Below are 15177 nucleotides of genomic sequence, written 5' to 3' on the forward strand. Positions count from 1 at the left end.
ATAATTTGTGACATACAAATAACTGTAATCGCAGTTTTAATTCATTTATCGACTTTCGATAGTCCTATGAAATACTCATAATGGCAGCTGTGTGAACGCTGAATCGGAAGGCATTTATATATTTTGCTAATTAATAATAAACTATTCATTTTAGCGTTATTTTTTGATAAAGTAATGCTTAATATAAAGTAATACTTTGATAAAAAATCGACGTACACTCTCATTATCATCTATTCTCAAATATTATTTACTAACAGTACAGTAAATGGACAATTTGGGAAGAGGAGATACGATTATTCGAGCCTTGTAACTCGTTTTTATAGTTGTTGACAATCGGTAACTATAAAAACGAGCCGCAAGGCTCGAATAGTCCTATCTCCTCTTCCCAAGTTGTCCATTTTTGTGTACAAGCTGAGCGTCAATTAGAAAGAATTTACTGTATTTGGCACATAGTTTTTTTTACCATGCGTGTACATAACGGCGGTGCTTTAGCGAACTAAGTACCTTAACCTATATAGCGCAGTTTTCGATGAGCCGGTGCGAACACGCTCGATCGTAGAGTACCTATTACTTAATTTGTAAAGTGCTACAATTTGAATATCTTGATCCTAGGAATCGTAGCTGTGTGTATATATTTAAAAGAAAGTAGGTAAAGTACAACGGAAGAAGTCAAAGGAAAGAGAACGAAAAATATCAAACGATATAAAGAAAAGGAAAAATGTAAGGTTATGCTACCCTAAAGAAAACGTGGCGTTAGCCTTGCAAGAAATTCGTGGAGAAAACTCTGTTGCACAAATATTTCGGAAACATAACATTCCAGAGTATGTAATCGGAATGTCCGCAGTATTTTTTTTTAATATATGCACACACACATACGTATGGTTTCTTTACGTTTTGCTTTTTAATGAAATTTATGCTTCTAGAGATCCAATATTTTGAGAGAAGTAAATGTTCAAGTTAAAGAATAATAAGTACAGCTGAAATTGTCAATTTATTGGCGTAAAAGGTCTAATTTTCTCTGTCAAAGTTCGCCTTTGTTGAGAAACCTCAGTAATACCTACACTTACCCTAGGTCCTAAGATCCCCGACAGCGAGCAATCTGCAATCTGATCTGCCTCGGTGTTTCTTCGACTCCCGTTTTACTATATAACTACGGTGACCGTACGTTCTTTATTTAACCCCTTCCACTATAACAACCAGTCAGACACGTGCCGCAGATTCCATACATTATCTACTATATACAGGGTATCCGATTTTAATCTACACATACAAATAACTCATTAATTACACACTGTATAAAAAAATGTTTCCCCACAGAAATTAAATGGTTTCGTGGGGTCTACGAAATGGCACAATTGATTTTTCTGTAAGTGCACGCGTACGGGGCAAATGAAGGTTAACTTTATTCCTTCGAACGGAATCATATAATTTTGTGTACGCTTGTCGATTAAGTTCATCATTCTGAATACCAAAATATTGATAACAATTTCTTAGTTTGCAAATACTAACTCTTTCTTTGCAAATATTGTAAAGTGGTAGTCGTATCAATATTGACTGCTTTATGGTAACACCGACTGTTGACGAATACTTCGTAGAGATCATTTCAACATTCGAGGTTCGAAGCTTCGAGGTTCGAGCTTCTTTAGAGCGTTTATTTAAGTACGTTGAAAAAGTTGAATTTCATTACGTTATTATTCGATGTATTGGCAGGAAATATTGTACATGACTTTATTTTATTGCTATTTTTCATCGGTTCAAAAGTTTCGCCCATTCGCAAGATGTAGATGCGTATGTTGATACGACCTTGTAATATTTGTGCTAAAATATCTCGTGAACTCATAATTTTCTGCTACGCTCAGTCCAATATCTTTTTATCCGAAACGGCGAAAACTAAATCGATTCATTAATATATTCAACATTCTGTGATATTGTTTAGAAAAGTCAAAGTTGATCTTCGTTCGCTCTGTGCGCATTCATTTTCAAAAGAAATAAATTATGTCGTTTTGTAGACCTCACAAAACCGTTTAATTTTTTTTGTGTATTATATACATAGTATGTATTAACGAGTTATTTCTGTTTATGGATTAAAATCGGACACCGTGTATATCGTTGCTATTTATTTCTTTTAAATCGAAACAGAAAGAAGACGTACAGAGTAATTATTAAGGACGAAGAAGTGCTCAACAACGCAGCTGTGACAGAAAAATGTAGTGCCACGGGGGGTTAATCCTTCTATCGTGTTCATAAAAACTTACATTAATGGTATTCGAGTCATACATATATACATACATATACATAATAATTAACAAAAAATTACGAAATTATTTTATGAAAATACGTAATTACTAATGTAAAGATACAAAACCGAATGAAAATTTATTTATAGAATTCGGTAAGTTTTACGCCAATGAGTCGGTAAGTAAAAAATGTTACGCGGAACATTATCGTTAAAACGATCGATAAAACATAAATTTCAAAATCTGTATGCATTCTTCCCGTTCGTTTCGAACATTTCGGGATTAATTAAGTGAAAAGTGCGAAGTACACACGCTTGCTCTTGTTACGCCGAAGAGTATTAATTAAATACCGAGCCTCGCGAATTGTACAGCATTTTTTAACTAGTATGAACACTTCGTTTTATTGTTACAAAATTATATATTTCACGCGCTGCTTGTACGAAAAACGCAAATCATGATGCAACCATCTGCCACGCGAAGTTATGTACTCCGTACAATAGAATAGATTGTTACAATAAAAAAAGGAAAATAGGCGATTGTACTTTGCAGTTAGTTATTGGAGAATTGTTTCACTGAAAATTTCGTTCTTTATTCTTCTGTTCGAATATACGTTCCCCTACACGTATACATATATATGTGTACATGTACATTCGAAATCGAATTTCAGGAACTTAGAGCAAGGCCGTTCAACTTATTAATAGTCGTTTCCCTCGCGCCGCCGAAACGAAATTTATGAAAAAAGCTTATGATGAAAACTGTAGAATAACAGAACGTGCGTTCAAGGCTGGCCGTATTTTTAGTAACCCGGAAATATAGGATACTCGGCCGGGGACTTGTGTTTCTCTCTACCTGTTTCGATATACATAATCGCTGAAATCGGTGACATGAAAAAATCAATCCAGTCGTCGTACATCGGTGAAAGTTAAGAATTGAATCGCAGGTTTGATCATTGGATCGAACGTAACCTATTATTACGAACGAACTATACCTATTATTCTTTAACTTGATATTTACTTTCCCCAAAATATTGGATCTCTGAAAGCACAAATTTCATTAAAAAGCGTAATGTAAAGAAATTACGGTTATACAAATACTGTGGACGTTCCGATTACTGCGTTAATAGAAAGAGATGAGAGATAGAATGCTATATTCCCGAGATATTTGTGCAATAGAGTTTCCTCCACGAATTTCTTGCAAATCTAATGCCACGTTTTCCTTACGGTAGCATAACCTCACATTTTTCCTTTTCTTTATATCGTTTGATATTTTTCGTTCCCTTTCCTTTCACTTCTTCCTTTGCACTTTTCCTATTTTCCTTTAAATATACAGGCACAGCTACAATTCCTAGGATCAAGATATTCTCACTGTAACACTTTCGATTGAGCCTGTTTGCACCGGCTCGTCGAGAACTGCGCTGTATAGGTTAAGGTACACAGTTCGGCAAAGCGCTGTTACTGCATGGTGAAAAATTATGCGCTAAGTACTGTGTTAGTAAATAATATTTAAGGACAGATGATAGCGTACGTCGATTTTCTGATCAAAGTAATGATTACTTTATCTAAAAATAACGCTAAAATGAATAGTATTAGTTACAAAAATATAAATGTCTTTCGAATCAGCCTTCACAGCTGCCGTTACGAGTATTTCATTACACTCAACGTTTTCATAAGCTTCCGAATATCAAAAGTCGATAAATGAATTGGAACTGCGATCGCTGTTACTTATGCCATAAATTATCAATATTAAACGTATGAAAAATTATGAAATTCATTTTTAGAAAAGTACACACTAGAAAATGTTAGATTTTATTGCTTTTTTAAAACATCGCAGTATTTGGGGCGTCCGCAGTAGTACCCACACTTACCCTACTCTCGAAATAACATTTTTCGTAAGAACGACGTATTTGTAACACGCGGTGAAGCTAGGAAACGCATCAAAGTAATTTCAAACATTTTAATTAACGATATTCGTGTAGCAGTTATTCGTGTAACGAGATACTTTGTGATATTATAACAATTTAATTCGCCTAACCGGCAGCTCGCAGCATTTTTGTATGGTTTTATCGGCAGCTATCGAGTTTACAGTATCTTATACCGAATTTAACACGTTAAATTGACAACTTTATTAAAGTATTAATAGCCAAGCATGCTCGCGAAGGCTTTCGTATTATTTTTTAACCGGTTCAGATACCGCAAAGTACGGTAAATTAGCGCACAAAAATCTGGATCTCTGAATTAACAATAATCTGTTTCGTGATTTTTTGGACACGGCAAACCAGAAATTTTGCGAAATACCCTAAAGTGAAATTGTCGTTCGTTGAGCGCAGACCAGAGGAAACATTATTTAAAATAAAAGTACAAAATAACTATTTGAAATAATTCATTCCGTACCGTTATTTTCGATGTCGTTGCGACAATAAAATGACGATAAAAATGATTTAGATCCATTTGAAATAATGACAATTTGAAATAACGAATTATTTCGTTACTTTTTAATTTCAAATATGACAAAAGAAAGGGTCTAGCCGATTAAGATGGTCAAAATTGCCTTTAGGAGTTTTTTTAATGACTATTATACAGTTCGATAGTTGACCAAGAAAAACTCATCTGTGCAAAATTTCATTCCTGTAATTTTTTTTCTGGTTGGCTGGGCCACCTCGCGTCAGCCGTGCTCGCCTCTTATTGGTCAATGTTTCTCGTTAATAACTCGTAAACAAAGCCGTGGATAGCATTTTCGCTAAGGAAAAAGTTACTTCAAATGGCCTTAGGAATCCTTCATTTCTGGATTGCGAGACATTTTCGGGACACCCTGTATTCCGAATAGTGCCCTGCGAAACGAGCCCAGGTCCGTTCGATAGGGAACCGCGGATGGTACAAAGAAGCTTGCTGGCCAGCCGACTTCGATTTTTCGTAAAATTATCTGGCGACTGGCACGCCCCGAACAAAGCGAAAGTTCCAGTTGTCAATTATTTTCGTTCTCTCCGTTTTGTCCAAGCGCTGTATTATGAAAAGCGTATACGTATGGTACATTTCCCGCGTGGATTCGACGGGCCGTTATTGTCGGCGGAAGATAACAAACAGATCGTAAACTTTACAATTGAGTGCGAACTCTGAAAGCCGGGAATCGCAATGCGAACCGATGCCGGACTTCCGTTGAAAACTTTCTGACTGACTGTCAAACTACAATAGGTCTCCCTCCTCGATGCACTGAATAAATACACTGGCCACAAGTAAGTAGAAAATCCCATTCGTGGAAAGTGAACCATGTTACGACCGTTTCTACGTGAACAATGAAAAACCACGTTCGTTTCCATTCATCCCGGCGATACGCTTCCCTTTTATCTTTGCTTATTATTGCTAACGTTATTACGCACGCATACTATAGCAGAACCACGACTATTGCAATATAGAAATATACAATATATATACATATATATATATATATATATATATATATATATATATATATATATATATATATATATATATAATAATATAATATAGTATAATACAATACAATACAATACAATACAATACAACACAACACTACACAACACATTAATATAACAATATAATATAGAAATATAGAAATGTAATATTAATTGTAATATTAGAAAGAACATCGAGAAAAGTGTTTTTGTGTCAAATAGCCTGCTACAAGGAATGCAACGTAATTGTTTCATTGAAAAATATTTGTTGAATTCTGTTTGATAATGTTTCGTCCAAAATTAAAAAACAGTGACCAATGAGAGATCGCGTACGATTGACGCTCCGCTCTGTCGTTGCGTTAGACGGCCCGCGCGACGCGGCATTGGCCGCAAGGGCGAAGCGCCGGGCGTACTCGCTTTCCGATTGGTCCGTGTTTTTTCATTAATAATTCATAAACGAAGTCGCGGATTGAATTTTCGATAAGAAAAAAGTTATTTCAAATGACCTCAGGAACCTCCCATTTCCCAAAAGTACCATAATTTTGGGATACCCTGTAATGTACAGTCTCTTGCCGAATTTTTCATTTCGAATTAATCAGTAATTATAGGTCATTATGGCACCGCAGGTTTCACCAGATTAGATTTAAAACAGCAAAAAAAATTGATCCTTTGAATTTAAGATTATTAATATATTATTTTCTATTTAATCGATCACATGAAAGTCGGTATTTGTCTGTATCGTTAAATAAACGAATTAGCAGCTGCTCTTTGCAATTGGTCTTTTTATACATAAACAAAAAGAAATGTCTTCGACCTATACCGATGGAACATAACCGTCGATAATTCTGAATTTACTTGTCGTTCGCATCGTACCATTAGTTTCTGCAACATGTAACGTTAAAAATTGATCGATTAATTTTGAATTTACTCGCACATACGTATTAAGCGAAAACAGGTGATTACACTGTCCGACAAAATCAAACCTTTTTTTATATTTCCTATAACCACTATGAAATTCTTGTAGAGTTTCACTCCCCGAACAAGAATCCGAAAACCGAATTGCTCCATCATCCTTAGTTTATGAAAAAAACGAGCTTTTGTAAAAACCCAAAATATTCGACAAAAATGAGGTATTGCATGAAAAGTAAAAACATTAGAAAGTTCTAATCGGTGTTAAAAGAGTTTTCCGAATATAGTGGCATGCAATTTATTAATTGCTTTTGGTCCTAAATAGCAAAAAATTAATGTCTAAGTTTAAAAAATTGTCGACGTGCGCAGTTTCTGCGAAATATTTTTGTACTTTTACGAAAAGTTTTTTGCCCTGCACAAAAACTCTACCCAGTATCGGATTCTGTAGACATTTCTGAAGAAGAAACGGTCCGGTAAAAGTGTCGGCAACATATTGACGACGTTTTGCCGTCATGTCCTTCGCTGCTCGCTTCTCTCTGTCCGACAGGTCCGAAGCTATGCGTAATCAACACCGATGGAGGGATCCAATGGGGCACCCATCTTTCGTAAATAATATTTGAATTTTTTTTAGTACTTCAATGTTCTGTTTTTTTTTACATATTTCAGTGGATAATAATCACCAAACTGTGATATATTTCGCGAAGAAAATCACACCAGAGAATTTGCATTGGGTAACGAAAGTATTCTAACACTAGTATAATTTTGACTTTTACGTCATATAATTAAATAAATATTTAAATATATGTATTTAACAATATGTTTCAGGAAGTTTAACGTTTTGAAAATGATTATTTATTCATGATCGTATAATCGCTATAATTAAAGTGATAACTGTATACATGATATACTTGTAATTAGAACAAATTCAAAATAAAATGAATATTTTTTGTTTATTATTTCTCCATTTGAAAAGTGAGGCGTTTATTTTGAAAGTGGCATAAGTCACTTTACCGTAATGAAAAGTGGTGATTTTTTAATGTTTATACGAAATTATTTATACTGAGAAAAATATCAGTATCCTGAGATAACAAATATAAAGTAAATCTTCTCGAAAGTTAGCATCCATATTTTTAAACGTGTTAAAACGCAAACCCTTAAATATATCGACTTAAAAACAAAGTGACTTATGCCACTTTTAAAATAAACGGCTCAATTAATAATCTTACTTCTGTATTCCTAAAACTATGTTTTTCGTACCTTTTAATTTATGATTCACAGTTTGGTGATTATTATCCACAGAAATATGTAAAAAAAAACAGAACATTGAAGTAGTAAAAAAAATTCAAATATTATTTACCATTGGATACCAGCGAAGGATATGGCGCCAAACATCGTGTACATGTTGCTGACGAACATTTTCTCGATCTATTCGAAATGTACATCGTTCCGATACTTTTACCGGGGCGTTTCTTCTTCAGAAATGTCTACAGAATCTGATCCTGGGTAGAGTTTTTGTGCAGGGCAAACAACTTTTCGTAAAAGTACAAAAATATTTTTTAAACTTAGACATTAATTTATTGCTATTTAGGACCAAAAAAACAATTAATAAATTGCATGCCACTATATTCGGAAAACTCTTTTAACACCGATTAGAACTTTCTAATGTTTTTACTTTTCATGCAATACCTCATTTTTTTCGATTATTTTGGGTTTTTACAAAAGCTCGTTTTTTTTCATAAACTGAGGGTGATAGTGCAATTCGGTTTTTGGATCCTTGATCGGGGAGTGAACCTCTACAAAAATTTCATAGTGGCTATAGAAAATCAAAAATCATGTCGGACAGTGTTATCGTAGAATGTTTTGCGCAACTATTTCCAAGGAGCATACGAGGGTTGATTGTTTCAAGCCGCTTACGATTTGCCTCGCGAAGATAAAATACCAAAGAAAATGTTACATTGTTCGCTAAAAGCGTAACAACGCGACGCAAGAGGAAGTTTTTCAGTTTTATGTACCGTGTATTTTTATGTTCCCTATAAATACAATGATCGATAGCTCTCAGAATTGAGTTGTAAAGATTGCTAAAAATGATCGGAAGAAAACAGTATACGGGGTGGGGCATTTGAAACAAGACACCCGAATAAAAACTCGCTTGTTTTTGACAATAGAAAAAAAAGTGTCAGACAAAAGTTGTTTGATTTCGAGGGTCGCCATATATGATGTCAATAATTTTTTTTATAAGTGGAGGCGTAGAGGACATACGAAGGTCGAACTTGTTTTTTTAAAAATGGGATGACCTAATTTTTTATTCACATTCCGATAAAGTCTTTCAAGACCGATATAACGGCCTATAAATGAAGGTCATTACAAGGTCACAACATATGAACTACAATGAAAAACAAATTCTTCCAAGTATACGTATATTATTCGTACAGAAAATTTTAATGCCTTTGTGCTGCTAATAGCAGCGACGACGGGCATGAATTTTGCTACCTATACGTATGATGTCATTGTAATTTACAGACACACGTGCGACGATGCAACGACGCTAGTTCACTCGGCGAGTCGACGCGAAGCGTTCTTATTATAACATTACATTTTCCGATCAACCCCGTGTAATAGTACGTTTAATGGAATATCGATACGAACCGATACATGTTCTAAAAGATTTTGCAACTCGTATCCTCTATTAATATTAGTGGAAACTAAAGGGTTCGTAAATAACACGTTAAGAGTCAATAAATCGATAATCAGGTCGGAAATAACAGTAAAGACAGGCTAACGATAAAATTTATCATGTGTAACGGGACAACATAACCTCCCGAAGAAATAACAATTCAAGATGCACGTTCCGCGAAACGCTCTACAGATTTGTCTCGTGCAGAAAATATCTGGATCTAGGCGATCCAGCGTGCACGGATCGCGTCTCGTTCGGAAAATGCTCGTACGTATTTTTATTCCGTTAAATAATGATCGAATGTTTGGTACGGTCGCGCAATTAGTCGGAGGGCGGCGCGGTTCGAAAACTGTACAGGGTTTCACGCTCTGATTAAAGGGCTTAAAATAAAACTTAAAATGATAAAAACTTTGTTTGAGCGTAACCCGAATTAACGTTCACTAGAATGATTATAACATAAAATTCGAATCTGACGACCTTTCCCTACGTTTTTCCGTTGCAACGAATCGACGTAAGTTAATACGTGCTCCAATTTCGTCGCACGCATTCGGCGTACTTAACGACTTTACCGACCGGTAGGCAGTTGAACGTCCTCTACACATCTCACCGGTCACTCGGCCGTAAACATTTCCCTGATATGGCTCTATTTCGGCTTGGACTTTCGAGCACGAACACTTTTACGCACTTTTTCTTTTGCTCATAGAAACGTTAAGTGAAACTTTGTTTATTATCATATTATATATTATTCGCTTTCTGTTATTACAGGGTAACTGAATCTAGTAACATTTTTATATTTTCATGACATTAGCATCGAACAATATTTATTTTATTTATCGCGATAGGTATATAATATATATTTGAAAAATTATAAAATATAATATTTTTTATTTTATATAATATATAAATAATTATAATAATATGGGAGCTTATAGTATGTAGTTCGATCTAATCTTGTTGAGGTAAAAGTACCTCAACAATAGATAACAAATTATTGGTTGCCATGACAACTGAAGCGCAGCCTACCGGTCGGAGTGAAAAGCCGATTTATAGGCTACCGGTCGGTAAGCGTTGAACTGAAAAAGTCGATTAACTGGCTACCGGTCGATAAAGTGTTAACGTTCACGAAGTTCCGACGGGAAAGGTTCAGGAGACGGACGTTATCGCTGGGTCCTTCTTCGGACGCGCGAACCTATTTATTATTTACCAACAATAGGCTCGGTTGCGTTGTTGAACACGATGGGCGCCGATGCGGAGTTTCGTGCTCGAAAATGTTCATTCCTCGATGAAAGAAAAAATAGGAGTGTTTCTGGGAATTTAAATCATAACTATTGTATGCTGGCCTGGATCTCTATATATCCACCGAGTCGCGAAGGTCCTAGTGAAATCTCTATTTTTCTCTTACAGTTTGCAACTTCGTGGTGCACGACCGCTGTCTCAAGGCCGTCGTCTCTCCCTGCTCCAGCATCGCGGCAAGCCTCATTAAGGTAAGAATACCCTCTGTTTCTGTTCTTGCCCCTTTTGTGCGACCGGAGATGAGCGAATTCTTCCCAGCGACCTATATTTACGCATCGGTGAAGAATACTCTGCCGCAGTGTCGCGGCTACGTTGATAATTCTCCTCGCACCGAGGCTAACTTCGTTGCGGAGCTTGTGCCCCGGACAATTATAATATTTCCATAAATTTTTCACCTCGGCTGTTTCCCGTTGTTCCGAAACTGAGCACGGCCCGACATCGGATGGCGTAATCATCTACGGTGCGGCGCTATATATCCTTACAATTAGTTTTATCTTGATAACTAGAGTAACGAAGCCGGTTACAGTGGGCTGGCCAATTACTGTGCCTTCAGTTTATTTGCAAGCATAATTAACTTTATATTTATCGTGTGAAACGTATTAAGTTTCTTGTTTTATTTAAAATTTATTTATTTATTTAAATTAAGAAACGGAAGTTCTTAAAATACCGTAAAAAGTTTTTTCTATTTTTTGATACCGAATTCGTGAATTTTTCTACAAAGGTTATGGAAAAGCTTAAGAAAATACGAATGAAGATAACAATATTCAGTAAAATAAATCGTAAAATATATTAAGATTAAAGAAAAATAAAACAGTGATTATTTATTTAAATTTTTGTTTTTAGCTCCGATTTCAGTAATTTATTTACTACTGTGAATAGTAGTAGTAGTAGTAGTTTATTTACTACAGTGAATAGATTTCTCGTTCGATGCGTTTAGTTCTTGCGTCGCGTATCACAGAATAGGCCTATACATATACTATATCTTCAAAGAAAAGAAATGTAAGTGTGAAATTTTATTAAAGCAGTCCTTTCTGATGTGAACTTTTAAATAACTTATTATATTAATTTTCTTTATAAAAAAATAAAAGTTATTAAAGTATATTGAATACTGAATTTTTTTTGTGCACAGTAATCGAGGTTCAGTATTCAAGGAGGGGGTGTACAGTAACTGACCTTTGTAGATCGTAGGCACACAGTAGCTGGCGCCAGAACTTTTTATTCTTTCTCCTAACGTTTAAAGAAAATATATTTGTTTCATAGGGTAATTTATATGGAAAAAAGAAGCTACGAACTTTACCTTTAAATTCTTAAGAGATGTCAATTAAATTATCGAAGTTGTTATCAGTAGAGAAAACTCCAGAAGTCCGCCACCCGGGCACAGTAACTGGCTTCTCTACCCTATTTACTTTAGCATATTTTACTTTTCTAGCGTGCTTTACCTCTTTACTTTTCTCAATTTTGACCAATTTACCATAATTTTTGGTTAAATTGCTTCGGTTTGTCACTAAAGCGAATCTTATTGAAAATGTCAAATCATAACAATGGAGGTCGAAACGCAGAGTCAGATATTATTGTAGTCCGCTAGGTCTACATCCTTCGTCTACGTCACTACATTCGTGACGTCACGGATGCGCAGTTCAGCAGTGCAGAGATAGAGGGCAGTGTAGTCGACGGGCGCGTGACGTGACCAATCGCAAACGTGAGAGAATTTTGGCAACTCTGCTGCCCTCTATCTCTACTCTGCGTAGCTGTTCATCCGTGAGGTCACGGATGAAGTCACGGTACATTTGAGGGAATTCACGGCAACAGTAGTGCCCACTACAGTAACGCTAACGTAGCGATACCACGCTTATGTAGATATAATGTTAACATCTCTATGAAAACAACAAGAATTATATTACTTTTTCTAATTAAACTTTCGCGAACCACGCGGGTTCAAATTAAACCCAGTGATTTAAAAAAAATGTTTCGATGTTCACTTAGTCAGAAGCGGAGAAATTGTTGTTTTTGTTATTAATAATGAATCGTTTAATTTTAAAACATCAGTTTCTGTTTTATCGTGGCCTGCCGTTATTACAAAAATGATGAAATACCATTATTGTACAAGCGAGAAATGAGGGATTCTTGAGGTCATTTGAAGTAACTTTTTCCTTTGCGAAAATGCAATCCGTGGCTTTGTTTACGAGTTATTAACGAAAAACAGTGGCCAATGAGAGATCGCGTACGGCTGAGGCCCCGCCCTGATGCTGCGTCAGACGGCCCGCTCGACGCGGCATTGGTCGCAAGGGCGGAGCGCCAGCCGTGCTCGCTCTCCGATTGGTCAGTGTTTTTTGTTAATAACTCGTGAACAAAGCCGCGAATCGCATTTTCGCTAAAGGAAAAGTTACTTCAAATGACCTCAGGAACCTCCCATTTCCGGATTGCGAGACATTTTTGGGACACCCTGTATTAGGTAACTTTGCCAATCCAAATAGCTGTTAAAGGAATTCTAGTGGAGATACTTAAGTCAAATGAGAGAAATAAAGCTATACTGACGTACATGTCAAAATGGCCGGTTTTGCATTTTCTATTTTGAAACGGTTGAAATTATAAAGACGCTTTTTCATTAAACACGATCGAATTGATTACTTGAGTCGAGCATACGTAATAACAAAAATGACGAAAAGTATAAATAAACTCGGTCTTGCTATTCTTATAGAACAAGACAGGTCAGTTAGTTGTTAACGCTCGATAAGATTTAGTGTTAACGTTCATTATGAAACAAATAGGTTGGAAAATTAAGAAATTCATCTTCCATAAGTATTAATCCCTTGGGAGAGAGTTTCAATTTTCTTACGACCGCTTAAGGAAAATAGAAATTGTATGGTTGCTTATTACTAGATTGGGGATCTTTATACAAATTCTTCATTTTCACATGTAAATTCGACGAAAAATTAGAGTTAAAGGAAAAATTCCCGGTCATCATCGTGAAAAGAAAAGCAAAATGCATTAGAGCTTGTCAATTTATACGTTTCGCCAGGTTCTGAAGATGCCATAAGTTGCAAGGAGATCCGCAATCTACTTTTCACCATTTTTGTTAATAATAATGAACAATAATTAATGATAATAGACGCATTTTCTAACGAGATTTCAAATTTCCATTTCACTCAAGTCGGTTTATCGATCAAAGATTGAATGAATTCTTTAAAACAAGCCTCGAAATTAACCAGCACGCAACATTCGGATCGCGAGAGCTACACCTCCCAACTCGTGCCGCGCTTCTCGCTCCCCGTTCGGCCACCTCTTTCGACACAGAACACTTCAAGCGCCTGTACCTATTGCTTTATACAGGATGTCCCAAAATTATGTCACTTGTGGGAAAGGAGAATTCCCGAGGTCATTTGCAATAACTTTTTCCTTAGCGAAAATGTCCTACGAGGCTTTGTTTACGAGTTATTAAGGAAAAACACTAACCAATGAGAAATCGCGTACGGCTGATGCGCCGCCTTCGCGCCCTCTGCTGCTGCGCCAGACGGCCAGCGCGACGTGCTATTGGCCGCAAGAGCGGAACGCCTGCACTCGCTCTCCGATTGGTCCGTGTTACTTCAAATAGTTACTCCATATGACCTCGGGAATCCCTCATTTCCTGGAAGTGACATAATTTTGGAACACCCTATATGTGTGAGTGTGCTATATTTAGGCAGTCGGGAAGCGAGATGCGCGACGAGAGTCAGGAGGTGTGGCCCTCGCGATCCGAATGTTGCACGCTGGTTAATTCTGAGCTCTGTTTTAAAAAATACGGAACCAGAGATGTTCGATTACAGTCGAATTCTTAAGAAATCAACTATTAATATCAAATAATATTAAATATTAATTATACGCTATTTATTATTAAATAGCTTTATAAAGCTAATGTAATTTCTCTGACAAGCTGTTTTCGTGAATACCGTTAGATAAGTGCGTTCTTTATGGTAAAGGATAGTGGTTTTCTTGTTGCAGAACCCGGTTGCACATTGTTGGTCCGAACAGGAACATCGTAGAAGAAAATTCTGCAACGTCTGTCGTAAACGGCTCGATGATAGTTTATCCATACACTGTGAAAGTAAGTATGCACCCTGAATTGTATGCCTAACACATAACGCATTGTTCAATGTATTTTGTCGAGAAAAGTCCAAAAATCGAAGTCCTGAATCTAGGAATGTAATTAAAATAAGCCCAGAATTCATTTGTTAAAAAAGTTATGCACGTTAAACGTTGACCAATTTCCAGCGTTTTCGACAGGTTATGTCGAGGTTATAGGTTATTTGTGGTTCTACGTAACGCGTGCTGCTATCTAGCGGCGCCGCTCATGGATCTACGTCTGTGGACTGAGTACGCATCAATATGGCGCGCCAACCTGTCAAAAATACAGGAAATTCGTCAACTTTGGACGCGCGTAACTATTTAATAAATTAATTCAGGCCTTAGATTAAAATTACATTCATAGATTAGGGACTTCGATTTTTTTTAATTTTTTCTTGATAAAATCCATTGAAAAGTTAAAAAAATAGAAACCCCCAAGAAAAAGTTTAACCGAGTTAATCGTTATTTCGTCGATAAATATGTTTGAATTGTTGGTAAGCGATCGGATCCCAGTGCAAAAGATTAGATTCAAATTT

General features: G+C 36.1%; 1 protein-coding gene across 12 annotated transcripts in view; it reads left to right on the plus strand.

Annotated features, from left to right (window-relative positions):
• LOC117219905 (diacylglycerol kinase theta) overlaps nucleotides 1-15177 on the plus strand; it is a 76682-nt gene that overhangs the window by 10673 nt on the left and 50832 nt on the right. For all 12 annotated transcript variants that reach the window (XM_076528434.1, XM_076528433.1, XM_076528447.1 and 9 more), the window contains exons 2-3: nucleotides 10652-10731; nucleotides 14519-14621. In XM_076528434.1, the coding sequence (XP_076384549.1) occupies nucleotides 10652-10731; nucleotides 14519-14621 (183 nt within the window). The remainder of the gene's footprint in view (nucleotides 1-10651; nucleotides 10732-14518; nucleotides 14622-15177) is intronic.

This window comes from Megalopta genalis, chromosome 1 (genome assembly GCF_051020955.1).
Source record: "Megalopta genalis isolate 19385.01 chromosome 1, iyMegGena1_principal, whole genome shotgun sequence".
Taxonomy (NCBI): Eukaryota; Metazoa; Arthropoda; class Insecta; order Hymenoptera; family Halictidae; genus Megalopta; species Megalopta genalis.